General features: G+C 44.4%; 1 protein-coding gene across 1 annotated transcript in view; it reads right to left on the minus strand.

Moving 5' to 3' along the window:
- LONP2 (lon peptidase 2, peroxisomal) overlaps positions 1–18,589 on the minus strand; it is a 1,695,025-nt gene that overhangs the window by 79,189 nt on the left and 1,597,247 nt on the right. Inside the window, exon 14 of the mRNA XM_069607050.1 lies at positions 7,439–7,629. Within this exon, the coding sequence (XP_069463151.1) occupies positions 7,439–7,629 (191 nt within the window). The remainder of the gene's footprint in view (positions 1–7,438; positions 7,630–18,589) is intronic.

Below are 18,589 nucleotides of genomic sequence, written 5' to 3' on the forward strand. Positions count from 1 at the left end.
CGCAAGGGATCTATGAGCCCGTTCCACTGTAAATCCTTGCGTCAGTGTTTCTGCCTCAATTTCCTGTATTACCAAATTCTCAACATATTCCATTGCATTATGCCCTTCTTCCCCCTCCGGCAGGCCAAGTATGCGAATATAGTTCCTCCTCGCTCGCCCCTTAACATCTTCCACTCTCTGCTCCAGGAGTTTATTTCTGTCCGTTAGTTGTGTTACATGCAACGTGGTACTTCCTATATTCACAGTGTTCTCCTGCACTTGTACCTCCACTGTGCTTACTCTATCGGCTATGGAGCGTACATCTTGCCGTAGGAGGCCCATGTCGACTATTACCGCACCTATCTTGTTTTCCACCAAAGCATTTAAGGCTGCTATGGTTGCCAATATTGGTACTTCATTCTGCTGTGGCCCCTGTGTGCTTTTTCAGTCTGTCGATACCCCCGCTTCTGCCAGGCCAAGGACACTCCCCTCCTTGAAATCCTCCATTATTCGTTATTTGCCCTTCCCTCTGTTCTGTTTCCCTGACATGTATGCTGTCAACTGTGTCTTAATGTTACTTTTCTACAGCCTTATCTCTCTGTCCTTGTTAGGAACGATTCTCTTTACTGCACCTTTCCTTCCATCTTTATGCAGCCCCTAAACCTTTTGCTTTTATTTTTGAATCTGACCTGTACTTTTTGCAGTATAGTGAAGCCTTAAGTTTCACTGCACTGGCCTTTGCTCATATGTTATGGGGAAACTGATATGTCCTTCAGGCTATCAGTATTGGGAAACATGGTCTCTCTTAGTCATGTTACTATGTTACTACTTTTGGTTACTTGTGTATCATTTGTGCTAACTTTTTATCATTGTGCAATGACACTTACACTGCAGTACAATGGGGTGCATTTCTGTTTTGCCCTAGACTAACACTCAGAGGATTTCTGATTACTCTAGGTGTGCTATAAGGATAGGCTGGTGGCAGCAGTGACTTTTCCCCACGTTTTGGGGAATTTCATTTTAGCTTTACCGCATTTACCACGTTTGGCTACTAACTGTGGCTACTGGTCAAACATGGCTGCGCCACTAGAATTTTCACCTGCTCTTTTGACATCTTATTCATAAGCCTTCTTCCTGGCCTCAGAGGACAGGAAAATCCTTATAAGGACTTCCAGTGCCTGGGAAAGCAGGAGCTTTTGGCGGGCTACTGGAGAGCTTTGTGTGTTTGCAGGCAGGATGTGGGCTGGGTCCGTAGGACTCCAATCCAAATACTGGTTTCAGTGTGTCTGAGTGGTATGCATGAATGTTCCCGCCAGTGGTCCTGATTGGACCACTGCTAGGGTGCGTTTGTGTGTGTGGGCTAGTCCTGCTATTGGCTAGTGGGAGTTTCAGGTCTTACCTGGCTTTTAAGGATAAGAAGAGGACCCCAGCACCCATTCTTCAGCGATCCTAGAGAAAGCTGAAGAAGCCAAGCATCCTATCCAGCTTTGAGACCCGCGAAGAGACCTGAGACCCGACTGAAGGAGGCCTACCAACCAACTTCTGCTGCTGTCCTGGAGAAGCCCTGTCTTGCTCTTGATCTTTAGTAGTCTTGCGAAGGAGCTACGACCCTTGGAGTCGAGGGACCGCCCATTCCCGACATCTGCTCGGTGCCCTGCCAAAGGAAGCCCACAGAAGTGCCCTGGAACCATCCTGTGGCTGACCAGGTTTGTTTTTGGGCTACCATGCTGCCGGCGTCACCGTACCGAAATGTTGGCGCCCTAGCACTAAGTCGACCCAAGATAGAAGGGAAAGTCAGACCGCGGCTACTGAATCCGTTTGCTTCACAGCGCGCAGTGTGCACCATCTGAAAACTGCTTACCTGACCCAAGTCCAGTCCTGAGAGGGGTGCTGCATTGAGATTTTCTGCATTCTTCGACCGATAGTCCTTGCACCAGCAAAAGACACCAACCAGACTTCAGCTCGAACCTGCAACCCCTGGGAATCGAGGACCGTAGATTAAGACAGGAAAAGCAATGCCGGACATATTTCCTTTGTTCTGCCAAGTCTGGGGAAGATTCGGAGTAAGGGGGGTAAGTTACAGAGTTTCTAACCTACCCCTATACTGCCATTATAAGTCATTGGGTTATAATAAACCTTAATTCTAACACTTTTGGCTTTGCCATAACTTGACTATGCAAGACTTCTGACTGTTGGGGCTACTTTTGGGCATTATCTAACTTCAACCCTAACCCTAAGAACCCCTCACTAGACCTCAGAGATGCTACATGCATTTTTTCCTGCATCCTAGGTTCTGTGGAACTGTATCCTGAACTATTGGGCATAAGGCCCCAGGCAATTAGGGCTGGACAATTTTAGATATGATCATACGATACTTGCCTAACCTTTCCTTTGCAGGAGTATCTGATTCATATTATGCCTTAGGACCAAGTGAATGTATCTATGTATCTATTTTAATAGTGTTGTGTGTTAGTTCTACCTGCTTGTAGTCATTTTCCTATAGTGTGTTTTAGCCATAATTAAATAACTGTATTGTTATGCATCCTGTCTAAGTGTAATTTGTGATTCCCATTGTGTGAACTCATTGTGGACCCTTTACAAGCTCACCCCCTCTGAAGAACTTAGCCTAGACCGCCGGCCACTGCTAACTGGTTTGGCTACAGCTTCCCAGAGTTGTTCCTGTCACAATAAAGGTTGGCCTTCTATACATCTGTCCACCAGGCCAGAGTATAGAAAATCAGTCCTAACAGTCCTCTACATGCCTTTGTTGTTCGTGCTTATCTTTCGCCGCATTGATTGTGCCCTCCGGGATCCCACCCACGGCTAGTTGTGGTCGGCCCAACCGTATGTCTTCCTGACCAGGTACCAGGCAGAGAAGAAGAAAAGAGAAGGGGAAAAGGCCCTCCAAGCAGTGCGGTACGGCCTTATGCAATGGGGAAAACAAAGAGGTGATGCCTTGAAGGTTTAGAATGAATCTTAACCGCCGTCATTGCTCTGGACAACCCTCCAGACCATCGTTCTTCGCCTGCCAAGCCATTACAGAAGGGGAAAGACCATACGCAATGGGGGAAAGTGGGCTCAACACTGTCTCCTGTGGTGCTGAACTGGGTACCACTGCGTGGACTACCCTGCCATACGGTCCAGCATTATCCTCCCATGTGCAGTTCAATGCAGTTCTCCGGCCTTCTCCTCTTGGGGTATTGCCTTCCCCCTCACTTGTGTATGGCGTCAGGCCTAGGTCTCCTCCTCAATATGCAGTATTCCCCCATGCCACTGTATTGCCCTGACACTTCTTGCGGATGCTATATTATAACACTTGTTTGATGTTCAGAAGGTGGGGTGTTGTATCACGCCGGAATACTTGTGTGACCGGCCTCTTCACCGCTGCCTAACTTGTTGTTTGTGTTCGCTCCGCATACCTCTTCTTCCTGTGCTTACCGGGCTGGGAAGCAAATATGTCCGGGAGTGCTTCCTCCCCATCCAGAGGTTCTCCCCTCGCCCCGACTGGTGCCACTTCACCTCTATCTCCCGGCCTCATGCCTTCCGTGTGGGTTAACTGGGCTACGGAGCGGCTCCAGCCCAGCGCATGTACTTCTTGTCTTGGCGGGTGGTGCCTGCAGTGCCGCGGCACACTGCTACTTGCTCCTTCTCCTGCCGCTCACAGTCCTGCGCCCTCCGGTTCTCTTGAGGTATCCCGACTCGGGCTCCTTAAGAACCCGAGTCAGCATCCCTGCGGGTATGGTGGCTTTGCTTCCTGGCCGCCGGCTGCTATTCAATGGCGGCCACCATTTATGCCGTTGGGAGTTTGTCTCGGACTCTTCGTTCTCCACAGGCAAGTTACTTTCCTCCTCCAAACTTCATGGACAAGCAGCTCAAAAGTTTGCACCGTTCAAATCTAACTTTTAACCGCTATTAGTGTGTCTATATCAGGATCATTGGTGGATCCAGCAGGAGCTTCCTAAAGTCACGTCTCCACAACATGGCGGTTAGCCACGCCCCGCCATTAGCCATATAATAATGGCCCCGCCATTAGCCTATAGTTAGGGTGAAACAAACCTATGACCCATAGACTTTCTCAAACTTCTATGGCTATAACTTTTGACTTGTTTAAAGCAGCTGTATTAAATATTCCCAGCATGAAAAGTGCATGTTGGGGCCGTGAGATATGGCTTCATAGCTTATCCTGAGAACCATAATGTCCCTTTAACTTACGTTTTCCCCAGATTTGCATGGTTTATAAAGCATAAGCTTAACCATTGTGTCATCTTCAAATAAAGTTTTTCAATATGTATATATGTCAGTGGAAAAAGATTTTTAAGAAGATTCCAGGTAACTACCTATAAGAAGGTGAAGTGTACAGACATTGTTAATGCCAAGGTGCAAGCACTCGGTCCAAATGAACCACTTCCTCAATATCCAGGTGCGCTGCCAAGGGCTGTGGCCACCCTTAGAAAAATGCTGCCCCCCCATCGGCCAGCCCGCGTAAAAGCAAAACAAAATATTTCATTTTTTCCGCACTGAACTGTGCATGGACAATAACATGCCCAGTTCAGAACAAAAACAATGTTTTCTTTTGCTGTGGCCCGCCACCCGCGATGGTCTGGGGCAAGAGAATGAATTATGATATAAAAAATGCATGCCAAGGACCAAAAGCCCGCAGGGCAGGAGTCGTTGCAACGTGTGTGCCACTGTATTCAATGCATGTGTGTGGCCCATGCGTTGGGCAGTGCTGAGTGGCACTAGGTTGCTGCTCCCGTTTCTCTGGGGTTGGCAGACATGACACCCGTGTAGCCACGTGCAGGCACCATGTTCCCAGCAGCAGACCACACAATCAATGTTTTGACTTGCTCACCGGTGACAGAGCAGTTACCCTGCGCCCATCTATGTCTGAGTTGCGCCCACACAGCGCCCCCACACTCAATTCTCTTTCCTCGGCTTCAGCTACAACAGAGCCCATCCTGTGAGCGGCTCAATCAACTCCTTCTGTTTTGCCTTTTGGCTCCAATGAGAAATGTTGCACTTTATTTCTCTTCCATGCTTTCAACTGAAGCCTAAATTTAATTACCTCCAGACTGCCGAGCTCAAATTACGGAGGTCCTGCAAGCGGCTGAGTGGGGGAGACACAGCACTCCTGTGTACGGTTGTGGGGGAGGTGGGACGCGGCCTCTAATTGGCTAGCTCCAGGTGCGTGCCTGGGCAGGTCCCCAAATGTGAGCCCAGGACAGAGGAGTGAGCCAGAAGTGTGTGTTCCCCTATCCGGGGAAAAACGGCATGGCAGACAGCAACCGCAGGGGCCGGGCAAGAACCGATGCAGGTAGCCGACCGCCCACCTCACCTCCACACTATGGATCTCTTTGATTTAAGGGGCGCCCACAAGCCACGCTGCTGCTCGCCCCCTCACCGTCCACTTTAATGCACAATACATGGCGAGTTTTCACAGAGTGAAGTACCACTTCCTACCTGGCTGAGCCACCCACAGGGCCGGACGGACCCGGAAATAAACACAGCCTGGGTCTGGACGCGTGCATTTCTGCTTTCGCTCGCTTCGTGCTTCCAGGCTGTGTTTATTTCTAGGTTTCCTCCTCAGGCTGCATGTAGGTTGTGCCGGCCCGTGCGCAGCACATCTGCGTGTACTCACGCTGTCAATATTTTTGGATTGGCACCAGAGGCAGACACAAGCCAGCAGAGGTGGATTCCCGTGTCCTTGCTACCCAGGCCAGTTATACGGCTGCATTTCACTGTAGATATATTCCAGAGCAGAGGAAGACAGCCATTAAAATGAAAGCAAGCCATCTTAATTGTAACGCCACCATTCACTGGCAATGCATGGAGTCAAAGGTCCAGTGGAAAGGCAATCGCATCTCCTCAAGCCCAAAGTGAAACAGGAACATAATATTAGAGCGCTGTGGAGGGGATCCACTGCGTTATGGAGAATATAATGTATTATGTATTTATACTTGACCCCTTACTGCCACACTAGTCTCACCTAGCCGAGGCTCCTCCCACGCTTGTGTATTGTGCCCACACGGCAGAGAAGCAGGGCATCACAAGGGCGGGTTGGGGAGCTGAGGGCAAACCCATGCGGTGTGCCGAAGGCTGTCAGTGGCACTGCATGCAAAGGAGACCTGTCCTGCGGCACTGAGAGATTCCACCAGGTAGGCAAGCAAGCATTTCAGAGCTGAGAGGTAAGCAGAGTGTCTGGAGATACAGTCTGAAGAGTGTAAGGGTATTCCTAAGAAAGTCTAACTTGTGAACTATCTGGGTGTTTTATGCACACTGCCAGGTGGTGACTTTACCTGGGTTGTGTTCTCAGTGAAACAGAAAATAGTAAAGGAAATATGTGTTGCTCCAACTTACAAGTAACATTCTGAAAATGAAATTGGGGATAGCAGAAGAGCTGCCATTTCAGAAACTGAAAATAAGCCTTTTGGTAGACCCTCATTTTACCATCAACCTGACTTCCCTAAGATTCTTTTGTGGAGACCAATACATAAAATGTACCACTGGTTGCATTCCCATCGTAAATGCAATCCAATGGCAAGATACATCTAATATTCTTTTTCTACATAAGTCAAACCCTGCTGAGCGCATCATATTCGATAGACATGTTGGCAATTAAAACTTCTGAGTGAGGATTTAGAGGATTCTCTGGCTATGATATATGATATGATATTTTATTTGTATCGCTCTCATACACAAGTGTTTCAGAGCGCGACAAGGCAAGGAAGGGGAACAAGGGAAGACAAAAAAACTAGGCCCAGTGACATTGAGAACGTGCAAGTGCAGGGGGGAGGGAAGTGGGAAGTGCAAGGGAGGGGAGTGGAAAGTGCTGAGCAAGGGATACAACAATACAAAAGATAGTGCAGCCAGCAAGGTGGCAAGTGCAGGTGGTAGGCGTGTTCTCAGTAAATGTTTTGTTCCTTACAATTAATGTTCTCCTTTAAAGTAAAACTGTATATTTGTCTTTTCAAGTCAAAGTCGAACAACCATTCTGTTTGAAGAACAATAAATTGCCTAACATGCATATACACATCACATATTCGTTACATAGCACAAACAGGATTGTGGAAATCGAAATGTTAACCGTACTAGTATTAGTATATGCGCATCAGATAAGTTAATTAGTTAACAGTTAAATAATAAATAGAACTTTATCAATATGCAATTCCTTAACTCTCATCTATACATAGGTTTCAACTTGCCTATATACTACATCGGCATAATAGATTTCCTGAAATTCAGTTATGTGTTTGTTTTGGTGTGCCACCCCAAGATTTCCTGTGGCCTCATCAGGCCACCCCTATAAAAAATGTATGAGGGCGCCACTGCCAATATCAATTGCATCACACTACAATTGCCCCCGTAACTCATAATTACCAAATTAATTTCCATGCAAATGTCCGATTGTGAACAAGGGCTTAAAGTGGTACATGTTAGTGCTTCTCCAAAGGACACTTACTGGAAGAACGAGACCTCGTAGAGTGATTTCTCCAGTCATAGCTACATCTGAACGCACCAGTCGGCCACTAAACAGTGAAGCAAGACAGGTTACTATAGTAACCCCAGCAGATGGTCCATCTTTGGTGACTGCTCCAGCAGGGAAGTGCAGATGGATATCAGTGTTGTCAAGGAGATCAAAACTTCCTGAAGCTGAAAAAAAATACACATTTGCATAAAGGCGATATCTGTGGCTTCGAAGTAGTTTTTATTCACAATTGGCAGCTAGAAGAAAAAACGGATCACTTGGTATATTTTGAGGCAGCACTTTTAAGCAAGGAACTATGATATCAGATTATGTGTGAGAGACATGGTTTGTGCTACATTGTGAAATCGGTTTCGATTGTCAGCAGGGGAAGCCAGTGAAGCCAGCAACCAGCCGTCAACCAGCAAAGTAAGTGTGGCATGTGTGGGGAGTAGAGCAATTACTCTACTCCAGAAAGCCCTGCCACTCTACATTATCTTACCTCTGAACTGCGAAAGCTAGCAAGCAACACACTTAGAACTGTGAACATTAGCATATGCCACGCTTAGATAGTAGTGTGAATATCAGTATGCTTTCCATCTAGACAGATTTGTGAATATTAGCATGTGCCACATTTAGATAGAATTGTGAATGTTATCAAGTGCCACACTTAGAATTGTGAATATTAGCCTCATCGCATCTAGAAAGATTTGTGAATATTAGCAGATGCCACATATAGATAGTATTGTGAATATTGAGCTGCGTCGCTTCTAGACAGTTTTGTGAATGTTAGCAAGTGCCACACTTAGACAGAATTGTGAAAGTTTGCAAGCGACACACTTAGATAGAATTGTGGAAGTTAGCAAGTGCCACAATTAGATAGTATTGTGAATATTAGCCTACATAGCATCTAGACATATTTGTGAATATTAGCAGATGCCACATATAGAAAGAATTGTGAATATTGGCCTGCGTTGCTTCTAGACAGATTTGTGAATGTTAGCAAGCGACACACTTGGATAGAATTGTGAATGTTAGCAAGTACAACACTTGAATAGAATTGTGAATATTAGCCTGCGTCGCATCTCGACAGATTTGTGAATATTGGCAAGTGCCACACTTAGATAGAATAGTGAACATTAGCCTGAGTCACATGCAAGTGCCACTTAGTGAACATTAGCCTGTGTTGCACCCAGAACTGTAAATGTTAGCAACTGCCACGCCCGAATAGAGCTGTGAACATTAGCCTGCGCCTGACCCATAGGGAACTATCAACCATAACAATAGCCTCACTGGTTAGAATTTATGAACACTGGCCTGAGTGGCATCTAGGCAGGACTGTGAACGTTGCCTTGTGGAGGATTTGTGAATATTCGCAAATGCCACCTTTGGCCAGAATTGTATACACTATCCTGCGTCGCACCGATTCCAAAGGACCACAAATCTAGGTATAGTCCCCCCACATTTGTCTATTTTAGGGTGAAACGTAATGCATTAGGATGCTTAGGCCTCTCTCACACTGTACAGGACTCTCGGATCTAGATGTAACCTCCATCATCTATTATATGTTGAAACACACCTATTATGAAGCTAGACCCTCTCCCACTACACAGGACCCTCACATCTAGGGATAACCTCCATCTTTGTCTACTATATGGTGAAACCTAATTTACTATAAAACCTAGACCTCTTCACAACCTTGCAGAACACCCAAATCTAGATGTGGCCTACACATCTGTCCATTATTTGGTTAAACAGAGTGTACTTTAAGACCAGGGCCTTTCCCCCAACATACAGGATTCTCAGAATATGGGCATTTGGCCATAATACGAAGGTTAGATGCGAAACATATAACCCACTAAACAAAAAGCTCTACATTTCTGCATACTTAACTCACACAAAAAACTCATACCTCTCGCACAGCAAGCCGCATGCACTTAACCACACTGCAACAACAAACAACACATAAGCCGCACCAATAGCACACGAGGACTGACACTGATCCGATACTCGCACCATGGCTCAGCGCACAGTGTATACCGAAATGAATCTGCCAACAGAACACCACTCCTCTCACTATCCCACTCCATCTTCACCTTACTAACCCATCCCGCCTTCTCGATTGCAGATCCGCCGGGGTGCCTGGGGACCAACTGCGTTGGTGACGGTGCGCGGTACAAATACCTTTAACATTTAACATTGTACACCAAACGTGCAGTGCAGAACACATTGGATGTCAATTTCGAAGTCCTTGCGGTGTAAAAAAAGAGGCTCAAGACAGGCATAAAGGAGTTACGTCTTCACACCTTTATTAATGATGCTGGGTCTTTTTGTGTTTTTTAAAGACAGGTGGCAGAACGGGAGTTCTGTTTCCACCTCCCTTTATGCCTCTGCCTCCAATAGCGACTTGGTTTTACGCCAGTATGATATTTTCATCCTGGTGTAAATCCAAAGCATTCATAGGGATTCCACTTATTTTTTTGCACCAGCAAAAAGCTGCTGATTCCAAAGGAATCCATTGTAAACAAAACTTGACATGGGTGACAGCCAGTGTTTATGCTATTTGCACAGCGAGGTGCAAAAAAAGGCATACAGGCGATCATCGCCCGTACTTACTACTTCACAGTGTAAATGATTAATATTGCCCAGAAGGAAATGTTCTAAACCCCTGGACCCTTAAACTGAATCGTAAAAGCATAGCGTATGCTCTTTATGCTTCATTTTCAAGATTGGGAAGATTCTCAGCAAATTTGAAGGCGTAATGGCATATGAAACGGGGTACGAATTTCTGTGCTGCCTTCCAGCTCCACCTTCAAATTTCACTACTGTTTTTGCCAGCATGTGTTTTCATGCTGTCGTTTCCATGTGCCACAAAGACAGCTAACGTGAAAACATCAGAATCCGCAGAGCATCATCTACCTTCAAAATGGCTGCAGGTCGCAGGATGGTATACCAGCAAGGCCATCTCAGCCTTTCATCCTTTCGATGTCGATAACAGAGTACCAATTTCGATTGGGTAATAATAGTAATTTATGTAAATATGTCCTATGTAAAGCGCTTTAGATTAAAGCGTTACACAAAAAACACATTACTATTAAACACATTATTATTATATTGTGATAGATCCAGTGGAGTCGTAGTTGTTTCCCAGCCAGAGACCTTCCACTATTTGGCAAGGGGAAGGCAGCTGCTACCTGATCCTGAGCCTCGGGGCGGTTGTATGAGGGAGGATCACATGGGAGGAGACAGCTACCGGGGAGACATGGTGACTTCACTGGAGAAGACACAGTATTTCTCCCTTTCCCATGAAGAAGACCATACGATACCCAAGACCTTATTTATTTATTTTTACATTTATAAAGCACAGCTTACCCTCGGGCATCTAGGCGCTTGTACTTATGAAAGTAGTTACATTGCCTCAGGCATCTGAGCATTAATACATAAGGAGTCGGTTGCATTACATACTTAGTCAAGTTACAGGAGTTACATAAGTTCAATACTACAACAATACAATTCTTGCATGCATAGGTTAAACGGTGGTCACAATTGTATGACAGGGCATTATGTTAGTTTCGCTATCAAATTCTACAGGAAGGTAGTGGTTTAATGGGAGTCTTGGCTAAAGAGCCAAGTTTTGAGGCTTCTACGGAAGGACCAGACAGATGGGTCTACTCTTCGCTTTCGGGGCATGGCGTTCCAATATTTGGTTGCGATAACCGGGAAACTGGAACCTCCTGCTTTTTGTTGTTTGAATCTCTGGGTGACTAAATGACCAGAGTATGATGAACGGGTCTTGTAGATTGGACTTTGGAGATTGTTTTGTCAGATATAACGGAGCAGAGTTAGATAGACATTTGTGTGTAAGGGATAATATTTTAAATTTAACCTTAATGGCTTATCGCAAGTTAACGGTTCTCACCTTTAGAGAAAGTCAAGAAAACTCTTCTTTAAGCTTCCTTGTTCATAACTCCATCTTGGACCCAAACACCCACACCCAACATGACACCCTTTGTTTCAGGCATACCCGTATGTAAAATCCCTAAGAAAAATCACTCAAGAGTAAACACATACATACCATCTTTTTCTAATTAACCTTTATGCGAGAACCATTAGAAAAACCACTTAACACATGCACAACACGTTTTTCGGATATGCCCTTATGTGAAATCCCGATGGAAAACCTTGAGAATTCAATGTCATCCATGGACCCCAACTCCCATAATCACTCATGTAGTGAGACGAGGAAGAGGGTCGTGGAGACGAGAGGAGTTGCGCTGGAGGTCGGGTCGTGGAGACGAGAGGAGCTGCGATGGAGGTCCTGGAAGTCAGACCGCTCGGTGAGGCAGCACTCTTCACTCCCGAACGAAATGGGAAACTTGTGAGTCACTGTGAAGCCCCCAAGACGCGGGGAGAGCGTCTGCACACATCCCAATGGAAAGCGGATGAACGAGCCATCCCGCAGGGATGCAAAGAGTTTCAGAAATGCTGGAAAAGACTGATGAGTCTGCCCAAAGCAGCTGGGGACCCTAGGGCATTCAGACAAGTGCAAGGACACAGATTGTTTTGATGGTACGAAATTGCTAATATGGCAGAGTTTACAAAATCAATACCCTATAAGAAGAATGTTTGAATGCTGTCAAGATTGGGCCTCATCACGAGGGGGCCATATCCCGGCAGTAAATCCACTGGGACACCACGCAACACAAACAGCGTTACCGCAACTTGGTCCAGCTTTATTAGCGCCGGATCCTAATTTACGGCAGAGCAGTACATTTTTATTTTTCCAAAGGACACAATGGGGCATTTTTGGCGCTAATAGCGCCGTAGAAATTGCGCCGAAAATGGGCAGAAAGTCAGCAGATTTTCTCCCAGCTCAGAGCTGGGGGTGAATCCTCAGTCTCCACAAATTTGGAATTGGGCAGAGCGGTAATACAGTGGTAATAGTGTTACTACCACATTTCTACTGCACCGCCCAACCCCTGATAAGTCCCAAAGTCCAAAGGCAAACTGTAATGCAATAACGGATACATGAGATGCCAATGTGGGGGAGAAGTTTAAACAAGCATTTCAAAAGATCGATATACCATTGTGAGAAACCTGAAGGTGTCTCACCCGCTGGTTCCCGAGGATCTGTCATCCAGGTGGCCAGGACATGGCCACCGCTTTTGGATCCATTTCCTGGGGGTGGACCAGTGCGGGAGTATCACCTGGATGAGAGGTCTTTGGTGAGTGGGACACCGGATGGTGAGATGCGGTATCCCCTTCCCTGTAACACCTTTTCACCATCCTACAAGGACACTTAGGAACTCAATCCCCCACCCCGTTCCCGTCACAAACACTTTTTCACAGACTGCTCACTGTGGTAGAAAACGGACTAACACTTGAGCCGTATACTTGACATGTCCCAACACAATGGTCAGGCAGAGTCAGGCAATTACTGATTATTACACACACCTGCAGCTTTTTAACATGACCCATGTGTATAAAGATAGGGGGCTCCGAAGGAGGAGGAAGAAGCTGTTGAACAAGTAAGACAAAGCACACGTGAAAGCAGAAGTTCCAAGATGGCAATTTAATACGAGGCGAAAGACAGCAAGACCAAAGAGGGTTGCAAGGAGGGAAGTGCATGGACCTTTTCAGAGAAAAACTGTTACTTTCACAAGCCCTCGAGAACAAGAAACATAAGGCCTGGAATTAAATCTTAAGAAACCTGCATTGTGAGTCGGAGGTACCCAGGGCTCTCCGGCATCGATAGGCAAGGCGGGGAGAAGCGTTTGCCGCCATGGTACTGTCCTTGGCTCCTACAACAAAGCAGCACCAGTAAAGTCAGCACAACCAGTGAGTTGGGGAGACTGATAGCAGACCAGTCTGTGTTAGAAGCAAGGCTGCAAGCAGCAACATTGTATGGAGAAATCTGAAGAGAACAGTGTGTGAAGCGTATCTGACAAGCAACGCAAATATAATTGAACATCGCACGAGTGACTGAACTTTTGAAGCCAAGATAGATACCGTATACAGAGTGGTCTTGAGCCATGTGGGTGCTCTTTGGAAGGTCTCTGCTAGGTATCCAACTGAGCAGTGGCAAATGTAAAAATAATTTGTGACCCTTTTATTTTGACGAGACTCCACTAGGACTGCATTATTATTATTTGGAATTAGATGGCATGGATGAATGTGGAATGAACGGAAGCTATGTATATGGATTTGATGGAAGGAATGTATGTATACTGAATTGATGGATGGAATGGCATCGGATGGACAGAACAATTAGATCGAATGAATGGACGAAGAAATGAAAGAAATGGATGGATGCTCTGATGGAGGGGATAGATGGAATGAATGGATGAGGATATGGAAGAAATGGATTGATGCATCGAGTGAACAGACGGATCGACGGAATGAACGGATGAAGAAATGGATGGAGGCATTGATTAGATTAATCGATTGAATAGACGGAATGGAATTATCCTACCCTCTAGTTCCCGTGTGTGCCCACTGTACTCGTGTCTCTGTGTACCCCGCTTTCTTGCTTCCCATGCGGTTATCGTATTTCCCTATGTCCCCCTATTGCTGTAAGCCTGCCCCCTGTCACTGTGTGTCCGTGCGTCGCAGAGCTCCCTGCCATCCTGTTCCTGTAACATCGCTATGTATCCCAATGTATTACCCAATCCTCTCATCGTCACGTGTGCCCACCGTGCCCGTATATCACTGTACACTCTGCTTTCTTATCCCCATGCTGTTACTATACATCCTTATGCCGCCTCCTGTCACCGTAAACCCAGCCCACTGTCACTGTGTCAATAAGATGAACCATCATATCATATAACATCATTACGCCTACTCTCTACTATACACCATCACTCAACTAGAACACAGTTATACCCCTGACAAATTCGGCCTAGCTGTTCGCATACAAACACTACCCCATGAACACCGAAACACCCTAATAAAACGCAGATATCCGATGACATTCTGGCCTAGCTGCTCACATAAGCGTCCTTCAGGCCTAACGCAGCCAATCCCAGTCTGGATGCCCACCCACCAGACAGCACACATTCAAAATAATATCTTCAACACCACACCTAATGCTAGAATGCAGCTACCATACACCTATTATATCAGCTGCACACATAACTAGTGCACCCACGCACCCTAAGACACCATCTCTCTCTACTGACCTGAACTGTGGTTCTCCGAGGGCTTTCAACCTACCAGCGCTTTGAGATCATACCAATGATATATAGAGCACTATATAAATGCCAAGTAACATAACATGATGGTCGTAGCTTGCTCCCATCTGTAGATTTAGGATTAGATAGGCGTTTATCACACCCTTGCTGAAGTACAATAACCACTCTTGAAATGGGGTCACTTGTGTCTGTCTTACTGTTGATACCATGCCTTCCTTACACCAGGCACCTCACAGTATATGCTATTTTGATAAAACGAAAGAACTGAGAAACGTTAAAGAAGTCCTGCCAGGCGAGTACACCAGGCAATTGAAGTTGAACACAGATTCCTGGCAGCAGAGTATACCAGGTAATCTGCAAACCTTCAAAAGAAGTCCTTGGAGTCAAGTATAGCAGCAAATTGAAGTTGTGCAAAGATTCCTGGCAGGAAAGAGTATCAGGTAATCTGCAATTATATGAAAGAAGTCCTGGTAGGCGAGTATACCAAGCAATTGAAGTTGAACCAAGATTCCCGGCAGGGAAGTATACCAGGATATCTACAAAGCTACACAAAAATACACAGAAAGACTTACACAGAACTTTGTGAATACAGAGCAGGTCTAAAGGAACTGTTACTTAAAGGAACACTTTTGCAATCACATTGAAGAATCTAGGGGAAGAGAAACATTCTCTAGGCCCAAGGGTCTTTAACCTTGGAGAACATTTTTGTTGGAGCTGTTATTTTTGGTTTTGAACACTTTTGCCATCAACAAGTCAAAGACATTTTCTTTGCACCCTTTGTTGTTTTGTTTATAGTGTGAGGGCCAGGATAGGACATTTTGGACACAAGGACAGATTACAAATTACAAGGACAGATTATAAATTACGGACTTCCTGATACAGACAGAACCTTTGTTTTGCTTTTTAGGTAGGGAAATTCCTCTTTAGAATAGGGCAAGAAAGGCATTTCCCCAACCTCTTTTTCATTCAATAAAAGTCTTTGTTTACAACATGAACACCTTGTATCCACCTCTCATTGCTGGCCCCTCACAATATCCAAAGATGCATTCAAGAAGGTGAATATTTCCATCCAATTGGCTTGTGGTACATCCTATTGATATGTGGAATTTTATTTACATCCTTGTGTGCCTTTAAAGTGTGCAAGTAATGGAACCCTAGGCTGTCGGATTCATGGATGGAGTCTTGGCTGTGTCAAGGTTCTGAGTTTGGCAGTGGAACATCAAGAGTTAACAAAAGGACCACCACAGGTCTAAGGGATATCTTTGTTCACCTAAATGCATATTTAACAAATGTTGAAGATTTCAGCAATATCACAGAGTACAATACTTACAACAAGTATAGAGGTATGAAAAACTGCACAAGCTGACAGCAGTGATCAGAAATATTACAGTGGCGCTATTTCAGCTTTCACCATTGCTTTGTCTTCTGGGAAAGCCTCCGAATGTAAATAAAATGGGTAGGTGTTTAACAGATCTTGCTCTTCTAAGTGCCAAATAAAGAATGGCAATGCCTAGATGGATGGCATTTGTCAGAGTCAAAATACCTTGTTGGACAATCAAGCAGACTCCTACAAGAAATTGGATATCTATCCTGATATGGTGGTTATTACATTGAGACCTTACGGTTGGTTACTTGGTAGTATTTACAATGTTTTTGTTGGACACCAATGATTCAGTGAAGACAATATAAATGTTCTGTATAGTATAATGTAAGGATGGACACTGTGACAAATCCAAGATTGTCACCTCTCCCCAAGGGGAGCTTCCCTTTGAGACTAGGGAGGTGAGTCCACTACACTTGACATCTGCTAACGGACAAATGAAGCGGGATCCCTCTTGCAGGCGATTCCCCTTTAGGGGACAGGCATAGAGGTACAAGTCACCATCCCTTTCCAGAAACGAACACCTTTATGGGGTATGTAGATGCCAGGGTGTATGAAACTGCTATAAACCATTTAATAATGGATGGCTCGAGTTCTGTTCTTTTCCATATCCATGGAAGGAGTAATACAAGGTTGGAAAAGTCCCAATTTTTTGTTAAAGGGGGAGCAATTCTCAAAAAGGACAAATATATAGAAAAAAGGGGGTGCCTAAAAAGGCACTGAGAATTGATTACCCCTCACTACTCTTGCTCTAGAGAAGATAGAGATTGAGATATTATAGTCACACACAGTTTAACATAGCACAGACATTTATCACTGAACACAGATATGATATCGAAATTGGCAGCCAAAGGCAAACTCAACAACAAGAAATTCATAAAAATATAATTTTAATCATATAAATGTTAAAAAGAGGTAAATTCATACATCAACGCATCCAAAAAAGATACAACTGAAAGACAAAAAACGAGAAAAGAAGAAATGAGCCATTCAATAAACCCTATTTTGAGAAGACAAATTAATGTAACTATACTGCCTATATTTAGACATTAGTTGAGACGTAGAGTGTCAACATGTTTCGGCCCAAAGGCGAATTGGACATTTGCTCAAATGTCCATTCGAAGGTGAATATAATGGCCATCTTCAGGACATATGATTTCTTCATACTAGGTCTTGTATATGATGTAGATGAAACATTGTGAATCTAAAAGAATTTTTGCCATTAATTCACTGGTGAGAAGCAGGAGCTGCAAATCATTTCATAGTTGGATCTATACAAGAGATCGAACTACTGATCATGTCAGAGACATATTACACTGTGGTGTTCAGTTAAACACTCCATTACTTGTGTTGATCTTTCACCTTATTAGTTATACAAATACAGAAAGACTGATATTTACCAAACAAGGAAAAGAAAAAAGACAAAACAAATGACCTACATTTTTTGACGTCCGAAAGCGTATTGGCTGTTTAGATCGTCAGCTAAATGGCAGGATCACCTTGTCCTATGTTTTTATAAAAAAAAGACATACAAATCAATCATCATTAAGACTGTTCCACTGTTAGACTATCATTTACTAATTTAAAAGAGGGGCAAGTCCAAAACTATTATACCCTTACTCTGAAGACGAAGAAGGTGGAGGAGAAGCAAAACTGTCCCCAAGTACTAAAGGAGTTTGAGTCCCAGCATTGCTAAGAAAGCATGCTAAACAGTGCATCAGAGAAACACTTACTATCAATGATGTATTGTTTGCACCAATAAATGTGATTGTATTGCTCTATCTGCAGTTTTCATCCCTGAAAAGGTCACGTGGGACGTTACTCGACTCTTAGCATTAGTTGTGGAGATGCAGGGGCCGTTGACTGCATAGAAATGCAAGAACAAGACAGAAAAGTGGGTTTAAAAGAACGGGTATAAGAAAACGTTCAGCCAGAATGACCCAACTGTGTGTAAAAAGGGAGCTATACGGCGAAAAAAAAACACGTTTCAAAAGGAAAACTTCGAAATTGACAAATGTGGATTGTCGAAAGACATTGAATGGCAGTCAAACTGCAATGGAGTTCGCGGTCATGCAGGGAAAAATGCACACCGACTTGGAACCTTATGTTCTTCTCCAACTGTGGCTCTGACTGGCTCATTTACGGCATTAAATGTCCCTGTAATTTACTATATATTGGAAAAACTAGCAGAGCTACAAGACAAAGAATATGTGAGCATAGATCGTGTCTCAAAAACAAAACGGATAAAAAAACCGTTGGTTGCTCACTATATATCAGCTAAACACAGCTATACAGAGTTACAGTGGTTTGTTATTCAGAAAATATTTCACTCATCTAGAGGTGGTAATAGAGACTTGCCATTGACTGTAGCGGAACAAAGATGGATTTATAATCTGGATACGGTTAATCAGGGTTTGAATTCATCTGTTGAGTGGAATAATGTATAACTTAAGTTCATGAAATAGTTTTTCTTTCTCTTGCTATCCCATCATTTAATTCTTATTTTTTGAATATGTGTTAGGATGTTTCTTGATCTGCCCCCCTTACATCGGGAATTTCTTCAATTTTTTTCCATCT

The sequence above is a fragment of the Ambystoma mexicanum genome, chromosome 1p, assembly GCF_040938575.1.
Source record: "Ambystoma mexicanum isolate Mex_15411 chromosome 1p, UKY_AmexF1_1, whole genome shotgun sequence".
Taxonomy (NCBI): domain Eukaryota; kingdom Metazoa; phylum Chordata; class Amphibia; order Caudata; family Ambystomatidae; genus Ambystoma; species Ambystoma mexicanum.